General features: G+C 33.9%; 1 protein-coding gene across 5 annotated transcripts in view; it reads right to left on the reverse strand.

The window, feature by feature from the left end:
- The window catches only part of LOC118192813 (hydroxyproline dehydrogenase-like), a 134,513-nt gene that overhangs the window by 44,597 nt on the left and 64,321 nt on the right, over positions 1–25,595 (reverse strand). For 2 of the 5 annotated variants that reach the window (XM_085813356.1, XM_085813359.1), the window contains exon 9: positions 24,776–24,864. In XM_085813356.1, coding sequence (XP_085669482.1) covers positions 24,776–24,864 — 89 coding nt within the window. Of the gene's footprint in view, positions 1–7,480; positions 8,961–9,039; positions 14,371–20,925; positions 21,169–24,775; positions 24,865–25,595 lie in introns of those variants that run through there. The other 3 variants (XM_085813358.1, XM_035363834.2, XM_085813357.1) reach the window with 3 other exon arrangements.

Below are 25,595 nucleotides of genomic sequence, written 5' to 3' on the forward strand. Positions count from 1 at the left end.
ATCTCGAGAGTGTTCCTGAACACCAACAAGAGGTAGCTAAGAAATTAAGTGAATCAATGTATGCTGACAATTGTGTGGCCAGCGTTGATACTATTGAAGAACCAAACACTTTCATTAATGTGTCGAAGGAAATTATGTCGACTGCTAAATTTGATTTAAGGGGATGATGTTACAATGAACCTAGCGGTGAAACTTTGAAAGGAAATCCTGGCAGTGAAGACTTCGATAAAACCATATCAGTTTTGGGGTTGAAATGGAATTTATCAAATGACACTTTGTCCTGTGACTTTAAAGATAGTTCTGTGAAACAGCCTGTCAGCAAAAGGGATATATTGTCAATAGTACACAGGATTTTTGACTCGATTGGGTTTACAGCTCCTGTTACTCTGATTCCTAAGTTAATGCTTCAAGAGTGCTGGAAACAGAAGATTTCATGGGATAACAATTTACCTAAAAGCATTTCTGACAAATTCGAAAGTTGGAAAAATAAATTGCACAATTTGGAAAAAATAGCTATACCCAGAAGAATTTTTGCTGACTTCAAAATAATTTCCGATTTATCTTTACACGTGTTTTGTGACGCGAGTAAATCTGCTTATGCCACATGCATATTTATGCGAAGCTGTAATGAAAATTTCGTTACATGTCAGCTCATCTAAGCTCGATCCAGAGTGGCTCCTATCAAGCCGATTTGCATACCACGGCTAGAGCTCTTAGCTTGTACGATTGGCGCTAGACTGGCACATCGTCTTAAGGAAGATTTGAGACTAGAAACCTTGCCTATTTATTATTGGAGTGATTCCATGGATGCATTATTTGATCAAAAAGAAGGAAAACTGGGCCATTTTCGTTCACAATAGAGTGAAAGAAATCCGTACTGTAAGTAATCCAAACGACTGGAATTATATTCCTGGAACGCAATCCAGCGGACCTTCCTTCCCGAGCATGCAGTCCGGAAACCGCAGTCAAATAGAAATGGTGAGAGGGTCCCAATTGGTTGAGAAATGATCCAGAAAAATGGCCTACCTCTGAAATTGTACCGAATTTTGACATTATAAATGCTGAAAGAAAGAAGACAATCATTTCTGCAGTTAATTCGAATGCTATGTCTGATGTTAATTTTGATAAGATTTCTTCGTACAATACCATTCTAAAGATAATATCTTGGATCCTCCGTTTTGTTAAAAATGTCAATGAAATGTAATGAAAGAACTTTGGGAACAATTACAGCGGAAGAAATTAAAAAAGCCGAATTAACTCTTTTGAGATTAGTGCAGAGTGAATCATTTTCTGGATTAGATGACAAAAGATTACATGTACTTCAACCAATGATTGATTCTAACGGAATCCTTAGGGTTAAAACCAGAATTCTGAGAAAAGATGATACAGAGAATTTTCGATTTCCTATTATTCTTCCTTCAGATCATCCTACTGTAGCAAAATTAATTAGAGCTAAACATGAAATGAACAATCATGCAGGCGTACAATTTTTAATATCCGCTTTACGAGAACAATATTGGATTTTGAAAACAAGAAAGACTGTCAAGAAACTTAGAAGCTGTGCTGTATGTCAGAGGTTCGATGATAGTTCTTCGAAAACACCCATTGCTCCTCTCCCTGAAGACCGAGTAAGAGAAGCAGCAGTCTTTGAGATTGTAGGTGTTGACTTGACTCGACCGTTGATATTGAAGGGAAATCAAAAATCGTGGATTGTGATTTTTACCTGTGCTGTTTTTCGCGCAGTACATTTGGAATTGATTTTCTCGCTATCAACTGAAAGTTTACTGCAAGCGCTGAGACGCTTAACTCGACCGTTGATATTGAAGGGAAATCAGAAATCGTGGATTGTGATTTTTACCTGTGCTGTTTTTCGCGCAGTACATTTGGAATTGATTTTCTCGCTATCAAATCAACTGAAAGTTTTCTGCAAGCGCTGAGACGTTTCATTGCTAGACGTGGAAGACCCCACACCATCTACTCCGACAATGGAACGAATTTCAAAGGAAGTGATAGATTATTCAAAAGCTTAAACTGGGATAAAATCTTAGAACATACTAGTATCCACAGGATCATACGGAGATTTCTTCCGCCATCAGCTCCTTGGTGGGGAGGATGGTGGGAGCGATTAATAAGAGTCCTGAAAAGAATCCTTCGCAAAGTTTTAGGACGATCATCTCTGAATCATGAAGAAATGATAACAATTTTGTGTGACTGTGAAGAAATAATGAATAATCGTCCATAGACGTACGTCTCGGAAGATGTTGAAGATTTATCTCCGATCACACCTTCCATGTTTCTCTATGAGATTCGACAAATTGGAGTTGCTGATCTGGATAATATAGATGCAAAATCTTTAAACAAAAGGCTTGTTTATCGACAAAAACTTTTACAAGATCTACGTAAAAGATTTCGAATCGAATATCTTGGACAGTTACGGCAAAACTATGAACATGTAAAAGCCTCACAACCTCTGGAAGTAGGAGATCAAAAGTTGAATGCGAGACTAGCGAGACGAATGCTTTTGCAGCGACCGAAATTCTTCACGAAGGACTTAGAAACTAAAAACTGAATCATATTTATGTTACAAAAATGGCACTGGTTCATATTCATGTCAACCATGCGTGAATACACTACTACACATGAAAACTCGTACAACCAGCCTGTTGTGAGGGATTTGGCTTCCTGTTGAATTACGAGAGTTCCACAATAGAATTGAAATTTTTCGCTGGACAAGGTATTTAAATAAATTACAAAGAGATTTCAACAGCTTTATGTTTTGCTTTGCTTTCTTCATTTCTCAGTCACTCACTGAGCTTCACTTCCTTACACAATGACAGAGAAAAACTTCACAGTTTTATTTTTGTTACTGCTAGGGAAGAAGTGGGAGGACGATCGCTTTGAAATTTTGAAGTTTATTCTGAAATACAATCTTCAGAACCCAGTTCCAAATATTTCTATACTGTTGTTTCTTGTAATAGCTGTATATTTGTGTTGAAAGGAAATTCTGGTTGCAAGTCAGTTAAGAAGCACCTTATATTTGAAAGTGAATATATTGCCTTTTAGAACTCGTTCGCTGTTACAAATTTCTAGAATTTCATCAACAGTTTTGCTAGTAGATAAAACGAGTAACACAGCACTTTAGGATAGTGGAATTAAAATTTTATTTTAAAAATACACTTGAAGGTTTTATTTATTTTTCTGTATATCGTCTTTAGAGTTTATAGACTTTTAGGTGTGCATTTAGAGAGGCAGAAAATAGATTATCTTGGGTTATAAGAGTTCTGGTTACGTCACTAGTTGTAACATTTTTAAAGTTAGAATTTTGCAACAATTCAATTCAGAATTAATAGAAGTTTACAAAACCCGACCCATCAGTGGTTGGATAAAACTTCTGACCATTTATAGTTGGACCGATTCAAATCCTGGCGAAAGGGTAGCTGCGTGACATTTTCATGGATTTCTCCGTGTGTAGAGTAAAAACGAGATAAACCTCGAGTGTTTTGCTGTACTCCATAAAATAAATTTTCAAAGCCCATTAGGATCATCTAAGTTCTTTGATTCAACTAGTAATGCATTTTTTAGTTGCGCTGAAAAGTCGATGCTTCACAAATCAACAGACCAGCTTAGGAAACTTTATCATGGTGGTAAGTTAAGTTCTAAAATCTAATCACTCTCTTTTGTGAATCAACCATGTGCTAATTGGTAACTAAATCTAGACTTCTCACTCTGTTAGCCACACCTCTGTAGAAATCAATAAATTTTTTGGGCGCAAGGATATTAAAAAAAAAAAAAAAAAAAAAAAATCTGAAATGTTTCAGATTTTAAATTACGTCCAAAGGCGGGGTGTTTTTTAACATTTTGTGTGTTACCTTTCCTTATTAAATATCATGTTCCTCGCACTTAAACCATAAGATCCAGTGCAACAGCAATATCGCAAAATAGTTTTAAAACGAGCATATCTTTAGAATTTCCGATACAGAGACTCACGCGCTGGAGATAAAAATGTTTTTTCTGCACAACGTTGCCATTGCTCGCTTTGAAATCCTTGAGTTTGTTAATCAAAAATTCGTCAAAGTTTTAAAAAATAGGAAATCGATCATAAAACAAATTTCAAATTTCAAATTTGGTCTTCCACATGCTCATATTCGTTGGAGGATTACGTTATTCAAAATTCGATGACCCTATGTACCGTTATTTTATGACAATGTGAGAAATATACATACATTTACGCAGATTTTCATTATTTAATTTCTTCAAATATAATGCAGAACTCTAACATTTTATGGCAACAGTTTGAAAAGTGAACCGACATTTATGAGTCCGACGCAAAATGCCAAAACGAAACTAAACCCCGTTCACAAGAGCAGATTCGACCGGTAGCGAAAACCGGTTCTTCCAATGTGTCCCAATCACATGGGAACAAACATTAACTGCCTCGCCGAATTGGAGGCAGAACTTGGTTGAATGTTCCTTACCTCTCGGGAGCAGGGCAAATGGGGAGATTTCCCGTACTATACTGCGCGGTTCACTTAATTTTAGTTACTGCTCGCTGGACACTAGCGTCTACATCCCAAAACGGCAGCCTATGAGAGAGGCGATTCTATTATTTTCATCGGGTTTTCTGAGGAATGCGACGGCAGTGGACTATATGTTTGCTTACATTTGGAAGTTCAAAAAATTGCTAAACTGGATTGTCTTAGTTTCTACGCTTACTTACAGGGAAATATTAGGCAGTTTTTTCGGTTTGCTGATAGAGGGCAAGTAGACAATTTTCCTTTATAATCCACTTTTATCTATTTAAACTTCAGAAGATTTAAGATGAAGAGAATATATTTAACACAACAGAACGCAATCTTAAGACTTGTAAATCTTTTAAAAGACAACAGCAAATTTTTAAACATTACTGTAAAAAATATCTTCTCTTTTAATTATAATAAATAATGAGATAATGCATGGATGAGTTGTTATTTATATGATAACTATGCATTTATAAAAAGTTTTTAGTGATGAACTATAAATAATATTTTTAATTATCGATGTATTGTTTTTTTTAAAGATTTACAAGTCTTAAGCTTGGTTCTATTGTGTTAAATATATTCACTTCATCTTAAATCTTCTGAAGTTTAAATAGAAAAACGCGGATTTATAAAGGTAAATTATCTATTTGCCATCTATCAGCAAACCAAAAAAACTGCCTAATATTTCCCTGAAAGTAACCGCAGAAACAAAGGCAATCCACCTTTGCAATTTTCTGAACTTCGTAATGTAAGCAAACATCGCGCACTGCCGCTGGCGTTCCTCAGAAAACCATTCTAAATTCCCTACTCCCCGATGAAAATACGAGGGCCATTCAGGAAGTAGATTACATTTCCGTCTGTGTCCGCTAGGGGCGGGGCTAGCGCGGCCATCTTGGGGTCAGAGCGTTGCGCAGCTCAGTCTGCATCTAGCCGTGCTAGTGAGAGGTTCGTGCTGTGCTCCGTTCAGATACTGTGACGGTTTGAAATGTCTGCGTTAATTGAAAATCCCGCGAGCTGCAAAGTGCGCTCAGTAATAAGGTTTCTGACTGCAAAAAACTGTAAACCGATAGAAATCTATCGGCAGCTTCGTGAAGTGTATGGGGACAACATTATCACTGAAGGTGGAGTGCGTCAGTGGGTCATAAGATTTCAAAATAGCCGAACCAATGTTCACGACGAAGATCGAAGTGGGAGACCCAGCATAGTGACCGCCGAACTTCTCGAAAAAGTCGATGCTAAAGTCCGTGAAAATCGAAATTTCACAATAACGGAACTTTCTTTGAGTTTTCCACAAATTTCGCGAAGTTTGTTGCACGAAATCATCAGCGAAAAGCTTGGTTACCACAAGTTTTGTGCAAGATGGATTCCAAAAATCTTGACAGAGGACCACAAAAATCAGCGAATGGCTGCAGCGTTGAACTTTTTGGACGCTTACCATAAGGATGGTGACTCTTTACTCGATCGCATCGTTACTGGTGACGAAACATGGGTGAAACATGTGAACTGTGAAACGAAATTGCAATCAATGCAGTGGGGGCACACAAGTTCTCCCCAAAAACCCAAGAAATGCATGCAAACAATGTCGGCAAGGAAGATGATGGCGACTGTTTTTTGGGACAGAAAAGGTGTAATTTTGGTGGACTTCCTGGAAAGAGGCACTACAATAAACTCTCAAAGGTATTGCCAAACTCTCCAAAAACTCAGAAGAGCAATTCAAAACAAGCGCAGAGGAATGTTGAGCTCTAAGATCTTGTTGATTCACGACAACGCCCGGCCCCACACGGCAAATGTCACTCGTAAAGTTCTTGAATCTTTTAAGTGGGAGTTGTTTCCTCCTCCGCCGTACAGTCCCGACCTGGCACCGAGCGACTTCCACCTATTCCCAGCAATGAAGAAGTGGCTGGCTATGCAGCGTTTTGATGACGACGCACAGCTGCAAGAAGAGGTAACGAAGTGGTTGAAGGCGCAGGCGGCCGAATTTTTCGACGAAGGAATTTCCAAGCTCGTACATCGCTACGATAAATGCCTTAATTTGTATGGTGACTATGTAGAAAAGTAGTATTTGAGTGTGGCTTTCATCTGTATATAATAAAATTTGTTTCCTATACTTTGTTTATTTTTTTATTCCAAAACGTAATCTACTTTCTGGATAGCCCTCGTAATAGAATCGCCTCTCTCATAGGCTGCCGTTTTGGAATGTAGACGCTAGTCTCGCTGGACTGTCAGCGAAACAATCGCACTGATAGATGTCTGGAGATGTGATAGCATCCCCCAAAAAATTAGAACTGTACAAGATACGGAAATTATAGACAAATACAAACAAGGTAATCTGATGCTAGGTATTCCAGAAATATCGTTCAAATTAAAACTAAAGTTAAGACAAGTGCATATCGGCTTCAACGCGACAAGGGACTCGGTACCTTTTGAATGATTTTTTTTAATTAAGCATTTTTATCTACTTTTTATGAATATTATTAAATGGTTTTGTGAGACAAAATAATTTTAAGCTGAAAAAAAGTTTTTGCTAGTAATTTTTTTTTTAATTTAAATTTTTGAAGAAAAATTCTACAATTAAAAATGTATTTTTTCTTCTACAATTTTCAATGTCTTCCCCCAGTTTTTTTATTGTATTTATTAGAGCGTTCTTAATAACTTCAAGGAATGACTTTGCAATTAATGAATTAGTTTCTGAGAAAAAAATAAAAATGCACTTTTATCTAAAATCTTTAAAACAAATATGATCTCAGTCACATTTTCATTTCAAATAATTTTTCTTTTCAGTATTTTGCAAAACCCATCCTTGTTTCTATAAAGTATATAATTTTAAATAAGCAGTGAAATAATAAATAATTTAATCCATACCTGTATATGTTTTAGGACTTAAAGTAAAAGGATTTATCGAAAAAAATGCAAAAGGTTTCTCAGTTTGCATTTGCATTTAAAGAATACAAACTGTCTAAATAGACATTTAATCATTTCAAATCTTTGAAATTTTATTACTGAATTTCAATACACACACATATATATAAATCAAACCTAGTGCTATTTGTTCAATTGGTAAATAAACTGGTGTGCAAACCTTAAGCAACAATGTAAAAATTTAGCAGATAGCCATGAAATTGCAGAAAATGAGGTCTGGAGATCAGCACAATGAACACGTAAGTCAGTAGAAACGTCATGCGTATGCAAATATCAGGAACGAAAAGTCAGAGGCGACGTGAGCGTACACAAAACGCGTGATGTCGGCGCACGCAGCTCAACAGTAGAATCAAAGGAAGAACGGAGACGCAATTCAACATATTCGCTGCAAGTGCCAGTGAGTCAGTTCGTGAAGTATGGCTAGAAGAAATCACTTGGACGACTTCACACTTGGAAGAATGATCGGAAAGCTGCAGGAGGAGCGTACTGTTACCAGTGTAGCTGCAGAGTTCGGAATCAACAAAAATGTCGCTTCGCGCGCTTTGGAAAGCGTTCCAAACCACAGGTACAGCCGTTAGAAAGGTTGGTGGTGGCCGCCCGATGACGACAACTGCAGGGGATGACCGATATATCGTCCTGTAAGCGAAAAGAGATCGACAGCGGTCAGCAAGCGCCATTGCTCAGCAACTCTGCACAGCAACGGGGCGACAAGAGTCGCGGTTTACTCTGGCCAGATGCCTTCATAAAGGGGGCCTATTCGCCCGCCGTCTTGAACGCTGCCTCCCGTTGAAAGTTGGCCACTGTTTACATTGGTGCAGAGAGCACAAAAACTGGACAACTGATCAATGGAGTTGTGTCCTCTTTACGGTTGAGAGTCGGTTCAGTACCAGAAGCGATTCTCAACGCGTTTTGATTTGGAGAGACGTTGGGACCCGGTTTTATCCCAGTAACATCAAGGAAAGACACCGCAACGGTGGTCCTGAAGTTCTTGTCTGGGGAGGCATTATGCTGAACAGGGAACTGAGCTCCACGTTTTCGACAGAGGGTCTGTAACCGGGGATCGCTATTGTGAGGAGGTACTCCTTCCCCATGTCCGTCTGTTCCGAGGTGCCATTGGCCCAGACTTAATTTTTATGGATGACAATGCACGGCCACATTGGACTCTTGCTGTTGAGGAGCTACTGGAAAGTGAAGATATCACTCGAATGGATTGGCCAGCGTACTCCCCAGATTTAAATCCCATCGAACATGTGTGGGATGCTTTGAGGAGACGCATTGCAGCACGCTCACATCATTAAGGAACATCTGCTTGTTGTTCTTCCTCTTGGACAGACAATCATGAGTCACGGTACTATGCGTTCAATAAAGCTTGTTTTTGTTTGATTCCATATCGTATGCATTGTATTCCTTTTTCAGTTCCGATGTTTTCGTCGTCCTTTACGTACATAATACTCTCCTTCATTTCTGCATTTCATGTCTCTCAGTTGATTTCTCGTGGAGTTATGGCAAAATACCCTGCTGTTGCTTAAATTTTGAAACAGTATTGATTCAAAACACTGTATTTGAATTTCAGTACACACACACACATATATATATATATATATAAATCAAACCTAGTGATATTTATTCAATTGGTAAATATAAACATAAATTACAAACCCTTTTTTAAAATTTTATATGGCCATAAAAATTGCAAAATATCATAAACAAGCAGAATTTTTCTTTACCTGCTTTTGTTTTGTAAAACACGTTCAAAACAATTTTAATACATTAATTAATTATAATATTGCTGCGTGCGTACGGGTTTGTAACAGATTGATAATAGTTCGTAAAGGATTGTTATTGCAATCAAATCCGATGATAGCTTAATTAAATTTATTTTATCAACAGAAACACTCCAAAGTTCTGGAATTTTCGACAGAAATACTCGTACAAGAGTTTAGAATATCACTAAGTCTAATCAGTAATTATTATGCTTCAATCTAATAAGAACGTTAAGCACAACGGAATGCAAAACGCATCTTAAGAAAAAGCTCATAAATATCCCCAATCTCTGAACTAATAAACTGGCAACAATAACAACTTATAAATAATGTCATAAAAATAGTGTGGTATAATGAGATTATTACTTTGAAACCAATGTTTCGAATTGATGCCCAAGAAGAACCAATATTTCCCATTCTGTTTCATTGCATATCTTTTAAAAAAGTCAAAACATCATCCAATTAATTTCCTTTATCATTTATTTAAATGCGAAAAGTTTGTTTTATAAGCTGTGAAAGTTTGTAACCGATATATTTTTAGACATGAAATTTTAAAATTAATGGGCGTCAAAAAGTCTAAAAATATGAACGATTTTCAAAAATTCTAAAATATTTTTTAAAAAATTACGCTAAAAATTTCATTTCATAGAAAAAAATCTAATCCTCTAAAAATCAAAAGCATGACACCACATCCACAAGCAGTGCATGTACAAAGTTTGAGTTCTATATCTTATCGGGAAGCAGTTTAAAAATCCATGACCATCTTTTAACCATAGCGACAAGCACCAAGAGTGAACTAAATAACAGCTTATAAAATAATAATAATAATAATTAAAAAGCATATATTTTTCAGAAACCATTACGAAGGTTCAGGTACCAGTTGCGAAAGTATAGATTACAAAATTAACAACAGTAAACAACGTTAAAAATGTGTAAACAGTATTAGAAATCGAACAATTCGGAGACGTGATTGTTCACAGAGGCTTAGGAAGGAAGATGGTGGTCTTCTGAACGGGTTTCTAAAGACGAAACTCTTTGATATCTTCTTTTTCTCCTCTTGCTAACGGCAGCTGTGCGAAGGAGCGTTGCATGTGAACGGGGCTTAATAGTCCTTCGGGATTCAAATCCCTTTGGACTAAAAATTCAACCGTATTGTCACTGGGAGCTGAACCGATACGCTCGCCGGATGGCATAATTCACACGTGCACATCAGTATCGCCATTGCAGGAGGGGTTTCAAAAAATGGACCAATAAGCTTCTCTTGATCTTGTGACGATGAATCTTTGAAAATATGTACTATATGAGCGTATGTTGTGTTTTTACGTTTTATTTTGCACTTGTTTCTCAATTATAAATGTGTGGCGTATAAATGCTGCTATCAGCTGTTTAGTAGAAAATCTCGTAGTACTTTCATTTTATAAGGTTATTTAATCGTCGACATTTCACTTTCGCGAAACTCATCACGCACTGATATTCGGATTAATGTTCTGGCCATGTTTTCGCTCTTTATATCGAAAAAATGACTCAAGCTACAATTAGCCTGGAATATTATGCATTTAATCACTTGTGGGTTAAGAGAATTTAAGTGTATAATTATTTTATTGAGCTGAGAATAACTGGAAGTGTTATAATGAATCTAGTGTTTTCTTATCTCCACGTTTGCATTCCTTTGATCTTGAAAGTGTAAGATTCAAAATATATAATGGGAAGGATCTGATTAACGTTACCTATTGTTAACGTTAAAAAGTTATATATGAATAAATTAAATATATTCGTTGCGAATAAGATAATTTCATTCTGTTTGAAGAGTATTTCTTGTGCAGGCGATACATTTAAGAGTGAACAGTTATTAATGTGAAATTTAACACACTAAATGCGTAGGAATGCAAATTACGAAAGTTCATTTTGAATAAAACTGTGCATTGGTTCTTATTACAGAACATTCTTTTCATACAAACTGCAATAAAAAATACTAAGACTTCTACTATTTACATATATAAAAAATTATGTTTATATTTGATCTAACATCGCACTGAAAAGTTTTACAAAAAATCCACAATGCTTTAACTATATTTCCTATATGAAATTGTCTGGCAAAACATTTTCAACCATTTTGCTTAAAGCGAGGCAAAGATCATGTGAAATGACAGATATATGTTGATCGATTGGTCCATTCTAAAAGCCATTTCTTCGATGGCGATACTGATGTACACTTACGAAATATACCGCCGGATGTACTGACTGCTACAGCCAGTGACATTTGAGAGGAGATGCCTTTGATTTCATACACTAGGAATGCGTAGGATGTAGACTTCCTGCTTTCGCAAAGAAATTCGGATACAAGGTGAGACCTGAAGATGGAATGTTTGGCGTGTAACAGTGTCCATGACTAAGAGATACAAATTTCATAGTGAACAATGCATTTAACTTCAAAACACTATCTTGCATGATCTTCGGTTTGATATGATCTTTACAAAATTCTATTTTACTTGGGAAAACTACCAACTTCAGCAGAGTTGAAGGCCCCTGGTTGCATAATTGGGCAAAAACATCATTCTTTCTCTTGTTATGATTTTGCTAAAAAGCTGAAGGTCTTTGTTATCAGCGGCTGTAAACTGGTCTGTTTCATTAGCTTTGCCAAAAACAATCTTCCATCATCATATGTGAGACAGACCAAAAGCATGTCAAAACCTATTATTAATGCACTGACATTTCATTTCATTTATCTCGACAACAGCTATGTTCTGGATTGTTTCTTATGTGATACCTACTTGAGAAATTTCAAGAGATCATACTATTGGGTATCCTCAGCTCTCCTTGATGTCATTAAAGACACAGCTTTATTATAAACATTTTTAAATATTTCACATGTTTCATTTGGCAATTAATCAAACGTACATAAAACACAAGGCTTACATGCTGCACAACAGATATCATTCCTGTTAATAACACATCGTTAAATAACGGCCTCAGAATGCTTAGATGTGACTACGGTGGCATTTGATGTACTGCTCTTCAGCAAAATAGGATTATATCATACTTAGTTGAAAAAAACCTCAGTAGATCTGTCACACATGTACGTTGCCTAACGCACCAGTTCCTAAATATTTTAAATCCTGCCGTATATTTCTAAATTATATTGAATTTAATGCTGAATATAATATGTAGCAAAATAACCGATTTAAGAGAATGTACTCTCATGTCCATAAATTAAGGATAATTCGGAGTCATGCGGAAATCGAACTCTAAAATAAATATATCACCTGTAAAATCACTACACACATCTTCAAGAATCATATGCAAATTTCAGGAAGTAATCAGATGACACCGATGGTACGTCACAATGACGAGAGTGTAAGAGAGTGATATATAAGGAATACAGGCAAAGAAGTAAAATTGTTCGCAGGCGCTTTATAAGCATTTCAGTGCAATAACCGAATAGTTAGGACACAAAGGACGCATTTGGATGATTTTTTACGTGGTAGAATTATCGGCCGTCTGGAATGTGGGCGTACCCAACTGGAAGTATCAGACGAACTTGGAATTGCCCAGAGTGTCATCTCCAGGCTTTGGCAACGATTCCAAGATGATGGTAATGTGAGTAGACGTTACATCACAGGTTGCCCCAGAGTTACAACGCCGAATGAGGACCGGTATTTTGCAGTTACTGCCAAAAGAAACAGGCGGAGCACAGCCTCAGACCTGTCTCGTCAGCTCTCTTCAGCCACTGGTACGATAATTTCAAGGTAGACCGTGTACAGACGTTTCGGCCAGATTGGTCTATATGCTCGTAGACCTGTCAGATGCGTTCCACTTACTGCAACTCACTGTCGCCTGCGGTTAGCCTGGAGTAAAGAGATGCATTGTGGACACCGCAACAGTGGGCTTATGTGATGTTTTCCGACGAGTCCAGGTTTAGCATGCAGTCTGATTCTCGCCGGACTTTCATATGGAGAGCTCCAGGTACCCGTTACCACCAAGAAAACATCATTAAACGACACCGTTACGGTGGTGCAGGAGTGCTCGTTTGGGGTGGAATTCGCCGGGTTCCAGAACTGAATCGCTAATTCGCTGGGTTCCAGAACTGACCTGCATGTTCAAATTGGAACCATGACAAGCTAAATCTATTGGGACGTCATTCTGGAACAACATGTACGTTTGTTTCGGGGCGCCATGGGCCCCGAAACAAACGTACGTATTTATGGATGACAACGCCCGTCCTCACCGTGCAAACATCGTAAGCGAATGCCTTCAATCGGAGGATATCGCCCGTATGGACTGGCCAGCATTCTCACCGGACTCTAATCCAGTAGAGCACGTGTGGGACATGCTTGGCCGAAGAGTTGCAGTCCGTCAACCTCCTCCTACATGTCTACTGGAATTTCGGAGAGCATTGCTTTTTGAGTGGTGTAATATCCCCCAAAATCAGATCGATAATTTGATACTCAGCATGCCTAGGCGTTGTACGGACTGTATTGCATCGTCTAGGAGACATACAATTCATTAACAATCATACCAACCATGTAATATTGGTTTTTTGTAAATAGGTTTTTTTTTTGTAATTTGCTCCAGGGAGAAAAAATCGCTAATTTTTCTAATAATATCAAACATATAGCATTTTTTTTTTTTTTTTTTTTTTTTTTTTTTGCTCTTTACCTTTTGTTTAATAAATAAGCTTTACAAATAAGTCAAATTTGTTTTGCTTCTAACTCTTCCTTTGCCTAATTTTGCATTATCCTTAATTTATGGACATGAGTGTAATTAATTACGTTAGACAATTAGTGTTTTAGAAGTTATTGATATTCATTTTAAATACCTAGCTAATAGTATAATTAGTGTTTTTTTAAAAAATTATTTGGAATATATGTTTTCCTTTAATAGCATAATCTATTTTTCATTCTTCAGCGATCTCGATTGTGCAAATTCAGTTGCAAATTATGCAATCCAGATCTTGCAAATTTTGCTTTCGGAAATTTAACTTCTGGAATGTGATGCTTTGCATTTGAAGATACCCAGGGTCCGACGTGAGAGTTCACTCTTGAGTAAACTTAGTTCTTTTCTCCCACCTTCTATCACACTCTTATTTTCAATTGCTCTTCTTGCTATATAAGGTAGGACTTCATCTATTGTACCGAATGGAATGGATTTGTAAACGGCATATCCGGCATTTGCTGAAGGAAACAGGGAGAGAAAATATATATTAGTTTTAATATGATATAACACTTAGCTCGTCTATGCTTATGAAACGTTTAGCAAAGTATATTTCCATTTTGTATTTTCATACTGAAACTTTCATATTTTAACGTGTTCTGGAATTGTTTCATACTGATATTTTAACAACAGAACTGCCAGTTCGCATTCAAACTTATTTAGGTAACTACTTTAAATAATTAATAATAATTTTATTATTTAATAATTTATTTGTTTAATTTGCTTCATACTTTAAATTTAAATATCGATATAAAATGCATAAATATAGTGTACTATAGTACACCATGTCCACAAAACTCCTTACCGGATATTTATTTTCTCTCTCATTGGTCACAGACATATTTTTCAACTACAGAAATGTTTTTAATTACGCAAGCATTCATATTTTGGCAGTTTTATATTTAAAGAAATCAATTTTGTAAACATTACTAAACTTAACCTTTTATATGTTCCTCCAGACCCTATACTTTCTTATATTTAGGAAATTTTTGTGCTCATTATAAGAAATCAAACACACAAGTTTTGACTACCATACGACAAAAATTTACTGAGATATTTTGTATTAAACTTGAACATGATATTCAGGGATATACACAAATGAAGAGCTAAATATTTGCATTTGTGCGTTATTAAAAATTGGATATGGACACCACATGACTGTTTTGTACGGCCTATTAAATTATGCCTATTTTTTGTTGCATTTCATTTAAACTTATTTTAGAGATATAATTCTCATTTAATTCATTATTATTATTAATTTTATATTAATGTCTATATATTAATATTATTATTAATAATAAATCTTTATTCTCACTTTGCGGCAACGCAAAAATACATAAAAACTCGAAACATCTTTAAAAATTGAAAAATGTAGAAAAACATAAAACACCAAATACAGTTAAAACAGAAAAAAAAATTAAAACTAGAGTTTCTGCGCAAAAACAAGCAATTCGGCCAGCGAGTAAAAAGGCAGGTTTTTCGGTGCACAAAACTAAAAATTTACTTTTGGTTCCACTCGGCAAAAAGACATAAAGTGCAGAAACTGACGTAATTCACTGTTCTGCTAAGGTTTAAATATAAGCAAATAAGGCTGCTCTATTAAGCTCAGTCACACTTAAACGACTTTTAAATTGTTGAAAATTGTACAACTATTGCATGCAGATTAACTGAAGGCATAGAAACCTTAATCGGAACATAAGAACAACATAATTCAATCACTTTTAAAGTAAAAAGTGCACAATTTGCCAATATATAAGAGTAAAAAGAAAAAAAAAAAAACTGAGCTAACCGAGCCGAGTAACAGAGTGGGTATATTCGTTTCCTGTGGCCGATTTGAACCAAAAAGCGAAGTGCACAGTTACATGCTGTAGCAGTCCTATATACAAAATTTCAACGTTCTGAGGCTACTTGTTTTTCACTTATGCCAGATACATACATACCTATGTACATACAGATGTCACGAAAAAATCTCTTCTGAATCCATTTTATAATCCGTTTTGGGAAAAAGGGTTCCATTACTCTGTCCTTACGTACAGCTGTCACGCAAAAACATAGCTTAATTGCATTCGATAGCGGTTAAAATGGGTATTTTCGTTGAAATATGATACCCGGAATTTTTCGTGATTACAATGCATCCTTTACTTCGTACAAGGAAGTAAAAATAAGATGTCAGTTTAAAAAAAGGTTTCTGTTATAAAAAGAAGAACATTTCTATGCAGATTATTAGGAAAAGTCTACAGATCAATGTAATTGTTTTTCAGAATGGAAATCTTATTCAAAGAATCTTACAGAATTCGTGTTCTAGAAAACACTGAGAGGCTTCAGTACTGGCAGGTAGCCAACCTGTAATATTATTTGCAGTAATTAAGAACAAAAAATATTTGCAGTTTAATGAATTTTTATAGGAATATTAGATTATTATTCTAAAGTATTAAAATTTCATAAGAACATTAATAACATATTTTTAAAGTATGAAAACTAAGAAATTACTCATGGGAAAATTCTTTCGGCATACCAAATATAACAAAATTTAAAGTATAATTGAATGGCATTTAAGGGAGGGAAATCAAACTTGAATTGTTCCAATTTATTTAGTAACCGACCTTTCAATGCAAATTGAAAATGAAGTCATTAATGGCAAATTTTGAAATTAAATATTTCGGTCAAATTTTGCCACATGTTTCTCAAACATTTTGTGTTTTATTTTTAATAAGCACAGCAGGAACGTATAAAAAAATTAGATTTTATAATGTTTACAAAACTGATGTTCTCAACTTTAAAAATGCCAAAACATGAACCTTTTGCGGAATATAAAACATTTTTTGTAACTGGAAGTGTAATTTTACGACCTTGCGGAAATAAAGATTGGGTGCGAACCTTTGTGCACACGGCATATATACAATTTTAAAATAGTATTTTATCATCTTAGTCATATTTGTTTCCGCTTTAAAATTTGTGAGGCTAATTGGAGAAAGTATAAATGATAAATTTATTTTATGATGCAAAATACCCAATTCATTAATTATGATAAAAATCATAATGCAGACCTAAAAGTATGTTTATATTATTACTGCTACTCTGAAAAGTAAACATTTATCCTAGGAAGTAAAAAAAAAACATGTTCATGTTCAAATTAATTGTTCATTTACGTTATTTGGATCCGTTCATGCCATATCCTACGAAATGTAAATAACGGTGCGGATGGGGCTAATCTGATCCGGCACCTTTTTTTGGTTAGCCATTGTTCGCGAAGACGCAAGGAATATCTGACATTTTTATGAACTTCAGTTTATAACATAAGAATGAAACCTTCATCAAGATGTTGGATGCCGTGTCAAGATTTAAGTGAAACAGTCGACTAAAGGCGCCGGCATTGTTACGATAGCTTTGGAGTGACGGCGCATGAAAATTTCTAACTTTTTATGTTGTGGAGTAAAGAATTAGATGTATCAGTTATAAATTTACCATGAGCTAACAACGATGGAGTTCACACAATGAGTTTAATACTTTTACCATTAGTTTATCTTTCAGATTTATTTATGTAGTATAATTAAATATTGTTTGTAAATTGTGCGTTTTTTGCTTTTTCTTTCGATGATTTAATTGTTTTTGTTCCTTGAATCTTGCACTCATGACTGATGTTTTATCCTTTTTACTTCCCTGCATGAAATAAAAAGGAAGTATTGTAATCGCTAAAAATTTCGGGTATTCTATTTCAACGAAATTATCAATTTTGATCATTAACGAATGCAATTTAACGATGTTTTTGCATGACATATGTACGGAAGGACAGAATAAAAGACCCTTTCCCCCCAAAAAAAAAATTATAAAACTGATTTAAAATGGATTCTGAAGAGATTTTTTCAGGACATCTGTACGTACGTATACGTGCGCAACTATGTATGTATCTCCATAACTCAAAAACGAGTATAACATGTAGATGTGCATCTCCTATTTTGGTTGCAATCGGCCGCACGAAAAGTTATATACATATATCCACTCTGTTACTCGGCTCAGTTAGCTCGGTTTCTTTATTCTTATATGTTTGTAAATTGTGCGTTTTTTGCTTTAAAAATGATTGAATTATGTTGTTCTTCTCTTCCGGTTAAGGGTTTTATTCCTTTAGTTAACCTGTATGTTATAGTTGTAGAATTATCAACAATTTAAAAGTTGTTTAAGTGCCGCTAAGCCTAATTTTATTTTCGCCATAGCAGCCATATTTCTTTACATTTGAAACTTAGCAAGATAGTGGAATTGTTGCCAATCTAGAGGAACTAAGCTTCGCAACAACAACGTAAAGTCTTCTTTTATAATTGCGAATTAAATTATGCTTAATCCATTCTAAAATTATCATTTAATTTATTAAAGTATCCCATGTATTGACTCAGTATAGCGTCCACAACAAATTAAGTCAATTTCTACGCTTTCAGTGTCTTTTTGCCGAATCAGACCAAAAGTAAATTTTCAGTTTTGTGCACCGAAAATTCTGCCTTCTTGCATGCTGGCCGATTTGGTTGTTTTTGCGTAGAAACAGTAATTTTAATTGTAATTTATTTTTAATTTGGACAGAGGAGAAGGTTTACGAGTAGCGCATGCACATTAGGTAAGCAGCGCTGAATCGTCTGTGAAAAACTGTTTATTTTTTATTAACTTAATTTCTTTTATTCTGATTTTTATTTATGATTTGTTATTGTATTTCAATAGAACATGCCGCAACAATTAGATAATTCTATAGATGATATAGTGTTTTTGCATTCTGAGTTATAAAATGAATGAGATGTAACGCTGTTAAGTGAACCTAGCGCCAGAGTGTCGCTATGATAAATAAATATAGTGAATTTAAAAAAGCGCATTTATTCTATTGTGGTTCATGCGCTTTCGACGAGTAGATTTAATCAATGCAATAAGTTTAAATGAAATGCAGGAAAAGATGCGTATAATTTAATATTCCGTACAAGAAAGTCATGTGGTCATGTCAGATTTTTTTAACTATAGGATATCAAGTGACAAAGCGAACTTAACGGCACCGGCAAATTCGGGAAATTTCCCGAATTCTCGATAGCCTCATCCGCCCCTGCCTTACAGTTGAATTACATTTTGAGTTTCTGGATCTCAATGATTTTAGACGATATGCCAGCTGATGGAAGCTGACTATTGGCTATTGGCTTCAGGTTAGAATCGCGAACAAAGCAGTTATCTTTGGGCTGTAATGCCTATGTGGAATGTAGGTATTGTTTAAAATTTGTTCATTCAAAAAGTCGAAGTCTTGAATTCAGACGCTCGAAGTGCTGCCAACTAGAACGGAATTTTGCCCTTATCAAATGATGGAATGCAGTCCAGCTCCCCCAACTTAAGGCAAACAAATATAGATGCTATATATTTTTAGTTAAGTTCCATTAAAAGCAAACAGCAGTCGAACCTCGCAATAATGAACTCTCTGTATGAGGAACGAAGCTTTTTGTTCCATCAAATTCTTTATAAACATGGTGTTATAATATATTGTTCCAGTGAATTTTCAATACAATGAAAATCGGATTTAACTGTTTGGATAACTTCTACTGATATTTTTTCAGATTTCCTGCAGGTTTTAACGAATTCACATTTAGGTATTAAGATCCACATTCCATCCATAAAGGAAATGTAATGTAACGTATCGTAATACGTTACGCAATAAGCGTATCTTAGGACAACATATGTTTTGCGTAACCATTGGACCAGAAAGCATAAATAGCTTCTTTCATCTCGCTGAAATTCCTTTTCTGAGCTGCCAGACGGAACTCTACTCAAGGCTGATGCTAGGATAGAAATTTTCGCTATTTAAGGTAAAAGGAATTAGGGAACCTTATGGTTGCAGTTTTAAAGCTGATTCTTCTTTCAGGAAATGAAAAGTTTTCATCTTTATCTTTTTTTTTTTTTTTTTGTTTGTTTTGTTTTGTTTGTTTGTTTGTTTGTTTTGTTTGAATGCAAATGCTCATCTTCCGAACAAAGTTTTTGTGTTCATTAGGTCTTTTGTAACACAAAATATTCCTTGCACAGATTATTGAATCTTTGTGTTCCAACCATATATATCTGGTGGAAAATGATTTGTTCTCAGTAGACATTGGATAAGACATGTAGACGAAACTATCTTCTTTTTTCATATTTTCCAGAAGAGCAAAATGTTCATATATTCTTTGACCAAACTCTCTGCACTTTGTTCCTGTGTCCAAAATTCAACCTCAGGGCCAGCTATAAAGCTTCTTGCATTGAAAAAAAAGTGAGCATCATTCGAAAGCTACAAAATGAATGCAGCCAAATCGACATCTGTTGAAAGTTCAGATTATCCGAAACTATAGTTGGAATTATATGAAAAATTCAAACTCTGTAACTTCTGCTTGTGAAGAAAATTTGGATACAAAGAAAACTTCAGAAAGACAGATCACAGGGATGTTGAAGAAGCATTGCTGAAATGGATCGCCATTTAAAAGAAGTCGTAATCTGCCAATATCTGGAAATATGTTTCAAACAGAGTCCAGCGAATTTACCAGACACTTTGCACAGACTGGAAATGAAAGAACTACAAATTTAATACTGCGTGTAATAATAATTATAATTAAATCGTTATATGTTTTTGTAAAATTATATTTATTATTCACTTCTTTTGATAAATGTAAAAATGTAAATCATATTTTTTTTTTCTTTATTCACTTTTTCAATTTTTTACGTGTTTTTTATGAGATAATCCACTTTTTTTTGTCGAATCAGATATGGCGAACCAAATTTCCATTCCCCTGAAGTTTGTTATAGCGGGGTTCGACTTATTATAAAAAATAATATTCGTTATTAGGTTAAAAAATTATTAGTTTCAAAATACTTTAGTCTGTAAAGTCAGACCTTCTTAGGTAGCATAAAATTACTTAAATACTCACCAGTTGTCTTTTACAGAACTGTAAAAGACACAACACGGCACATTACACAAGTCGGCACATTAAATGTGCCTGTTCCAAAAGGCTTACATTTTTGATAACTTTTTAGCAAGAAAGCAGCAGCAGACAGACAGCTGTCTAGCTAGGCTAAAGCATGGAAAGCAAGTGCGTAATGTTCAGGATGAAATCTTAAATCAAACTGAGTTAGTTTTGGTTCTCAAAGCATTTTTATTGGATAGTTAATATTGTAAATTATTGGCTGCTTGAGTTTTAGTTCAATTTACATCACCAGAATAACGTAAGATTCATATGACATAGATTTTTCTCGAAATGATGCAGTGCAAATAGATGTTGCTATTTTTAGAATAGAGAAGAGAAATTAATTTACGCTGCTAATTTAATCTTTTACATATTATTTATTTTTCTTACATATATATGTATATATATATACAAAAAGAAACATAATAATAAGAGGCAAAATTAAAAGCAAATTTTTATAACCGTCCTGCGCTATAACTGCAGGGCTGAAGTAAAATAGACTTAAAGATTCTAAAGTTAAAAGTAAATTGGAGTTAAAGCAAGGTTATTCCTCAATAATATTAGCAATTTTGTATAAGAGGTTTAACATAAAATCCAAACATATCAAAATTAAAATAATAATTCATAGTAGTGCAAACTCTAGAAATAAAAATGCAAATGCAAAAAGAAAAAAAAAATACAAGATCAAAATGTATAAAAATAATAATTAATCTCATTTTACTGAAACTCCAATTCAGAACTCATCAGGGAAAAATGAATTAAAGCTTCACAAAAGTTGATTAATACGTTTCAAAAACGTGTTTCGTACTCCTAGTTCATTTGAGATCAAAAACCGAAAAAAGAATCTATTAAATTTTCATTTAAAACACTAAAATTCATAAAAAACCGAAAACTAGACTGCCAAATGTTTTATTTATTTTTTTTTTAAACTTTTACGTTTTTTTTTTTTTTTTTTTTTTTTTTAAATTTTGTACTTTTTCCCCTTTTTTAATTTTAATTTTTATTTTTAGAGTTTGTACAACTATGAATTATTTAAATTTTGATATGTTTGAATTTTGTGTTAAACCTCATATACAAGATTGTTAATATTAATAATGTTGAGGAATAACCTTGCTTTGACTTGAGTTTACGTTTCGTTTTGTTCGTTTTTCTTTAAATTTCATTAATTTATTGAATTGGGGTATTGCTTGTTTGTATATATTTAAACAAATTTAAATTTAAATTTTAACAAACACGTATAAAAGTAAAAAAGCAAATGTAAAGCCAAAATTAAAAAAACAAATTTAAAGCCAAAAAAAAAAAAATTTAAATGTGTAAACATATAAAAGATTTAAAAGATTTAATTTTCGAACTAATCTACAATATCATTTAAATTCAGAAGCATAAGAAAATCAAGTGCAAAACCAATCCATGAAAATAAATTCACGAATTTAGCAAATTAAAATTAATCCAAACAATTTTTTTTAAAATGCATAAGTGAAAATGCATAAGTGTTAAGCAGGCAGGAGACAGACTTATCAAAGGGAAGTTGCCTCCAAACCTAACTCTTCAATCATTCAATTCGTGTTTCGTCATTCATGCAGGCAAGGGTAAAAGTCAAAACCAAAAGTAAAAAGTGAAGAATGTCCAAAAAGAAATACCAATAAAGTGGTACCCTTAGAAATTATCATTTAAGAATTAAAGTTTTAAAAGGAAAATACTAATGAAGTCTTTTGAGAAACAAGCAAGTAAAGTGAAGTATTAAATTAAACTTTTTTAAAAAATTAAATTTAAAAAAAAATTAATTTTTTATAAAAAATCTAGATATTAATGTATTTTAGAAACCCTTGTCTACAGAAACCTCCCCTATATGAATATGCATATCAATAAAAATAAACTAAAAAAGAACTAGACATAATCCATATAAACCAATAAGAAACATAAAGAACTAATTCACAATTTTTAAAAAACAAATATATACTTAAAAATATAATTTCATATCTAGAAAATATTTGAATACTACATAAAAAATTTAAAAAAAAATACTTAAAGCAAGTAAATAGTAAGTTTTAATTCTAACTTACCTACTAAATGAGCGTTGGGGTCTGCAAAAGTGTTTTTAAAGAGAAGTAAGTGTGTTCTTCAAATTAATTATATAGATGGCGCTTATGTAGGTAAAGTTGAGTGCCAAGCTGCTATCTTTGTTAGATTAAAAATTTTTTGCAAACATTAATATTAAAATATATGAAAAAAACTAGAAAAAATTAAATTAAAAATTAAAAATCCTAAAGGTATGCAATTCAAGTTTTAATTTTAACGATAAATTATTTAGGGAGTTAAGCCAATCAAGAGAGGTAAGTTTGCTTGAAGTAAAATAGAGTTAAGTGGTATTGTGAATTAATAAATGTAAACTGTTTGTAATGTGAAATGTATGTTCTGTTGAAATATTGTGTAATTATATATATATATATATATATATATATATATATAATAAAAATTGTAGAAAGCTCGCCTAAAAGTTACCAAGAGCTGTCGCTCCAAAAGGTTAAAGACGTTTTCAAAAATCAATACACATGAAAAGCAAATCATTAGACATGTAAAACATAAAGACAATAAAATTAAATAACAGAAAAAGTTAAAAAGTAAGCGGAAAATGGTAAATTAGCCCAATTCGATATCCAAACAGGCTTTTCAAGGGAAATTTCATTGTTTGAACGTCGAATCAAGCTAACCCCATTACGCGTTTCGCCGAAACAGACAATTGAAACTTTTACGCTAAAAAATTTTTTGACAAAGTGTCTTGGAAATTTTAATAGTCCCAATTCTCTGTTCCAATTTCCCGACGCGTCCGCTTAGAAAGACACATTAAGGTGTTAAAATATGTAAATCAAAATCAAACTTTCTAAATCTAGTCTAAAATTAAAATCAAAACGAAAATAAATAGCGATGAGCTATTAGTTCTAAAAATACAAATACATTCGGGCTGGGCCTGCAAGCTTAAAGATTAACAATTTAATTTTTAAATTGTAGATTTTATAAAACTGTAAGAAAACCTGTAGTTAATAATCAATATAAAATTTAAAAAAATTGAGAAAAGAACAACTCAGTGGGTCTTGCTAAGACCAAGAAAAAGTTGTAACAAAAGAAACAAAAAACTGACCTTGGCGATTAAAGCTGTCCCTCTGAAAACATGTAGTAAAATGGCTGCTAACTTTAAGCGTCTTATTTTTGGATGACGTAGGTAGGGGGGAGCGAAGAGTTGTGGGCGTTTAGCCAATGCGAAGTGATTTTCGTTATATGTAACTCGTCTCCTATTATCGGAGGGGGCCGGAAACCTCGTGAATCGTGTTAAGAGCTCAAAAAATGGCGCTTGGCTTGTAGAAGGATGGAAAAAATTTTTTTGAAGTGAAAATGGCAAATTCAGCTAAAACTATAAAAACTTGGCCATGAAAGCAAGAGAAAAAGGAAAAAACAGTAATATGTTAAAAAAGTCGTAATTCTTCAAGCTAGCGGGCGATAGCTTGAAGCGGTCGATAGCTTTTTACTGCTTTGCTTGATAAATTATATATATATATATATATATATAATGTTCGCACAATTTACACAATCTAATAATTAGTAAGAAAGAAGAGAAACACGCCAAAGTAAAACTTAACGTTAGAGAAAACAATAATTTTGTGTTTGGCGCCAATCTACGCCAAATATACAAGGTTGCTGTTTTTTCTAACGTTAAGTTTTATTTTAGGGTAATTGCACTTAAAACAAAAGGCTGATATTTTTAACCAATTAATTTACTAGAAAAAGGGTCCTTGATAATGAACCTAGATTTGCTACGTAAATTCATTTCAGTTTAAAATAGTTAATAATTTAATAGGTGTTACAAAACAACGTGCGTTCTGAAATCATATCTAATTATTCATATTTAGAGTAAATAAAGTCATACCTAAGGGATTAGATATGTAATCACACATCCCATATAATTGTCCAAAGCAAACTCCACCAGCCTGTCTGTCAATTTTTAATTCAGTCATTCTAAAAGAGAAAAAAAAGAGAGAGAACAGATAATGAATAACTATTAATTATGTATCATGTTTACATTTTTCGAATGACAATTACAACATTTGGAAAATAATTAGGAATTAAAATATAAGTTGAATATTACTTATCCAAAGACTTGTGATTAAGAATGCTTCAAATTTGGAACACATACCTATATCTAACGAGATATCTTAAGGATGGAATGAGAGTTTTAACTCGAAATTCGCTTTTTTTTCACATAAAACTTATAGATACAACCTGGTCATATATTTACATAATGTATTTTCTTTAACTTAGAGCATTAAACAGAATTTGTGCTTATTAAACTGTCAGCCCAAGGTGTCGCTATCTTAACTGTCCATGTAGACAATTTAAAATTTTTCGCATTGCCATCATTTTTTAATTTGAGTTTGTAGGGTTTATATTTATTTTAACTAACATTTATTTTAAGTTTAAACTATCTTTCCTGTCAAGCCTTACTTTCCCCTGGAACTGCCAATGCCAGAATATGTAAATTTGAGTAGAACGCGCAAGGATTCAAATTATCAGCGGAAGTATTATGGTTTAAATAGAAGGAAACGAGTTCGGTGAGAGAGTTATTCTTACTTAGCGAGCGCGGAGGTAGTTATCGAGAATTGAAGAACCCCGCGTTGCGGCCTATGTGCTTGGCGGGAAGTAGTTGCAATTGTTCCAGTGAGCTTCAAGTCTGCTGAATTAGCTGCGGT

Source organism: Stegodyphus dumicola, chromosome 3 (genome assembly GCF_044657685.1).
Source record: "Stegodyphus dumicola isolate Sdum_Otavi_A_Nest chromosome 3, ASM4465768v1".
NCBI lineage: Eukaryota > Metazoa > Arthropoda > Arachnida > Araneae > Eresidae > Stegodyphus > Stegodyphus dumicola.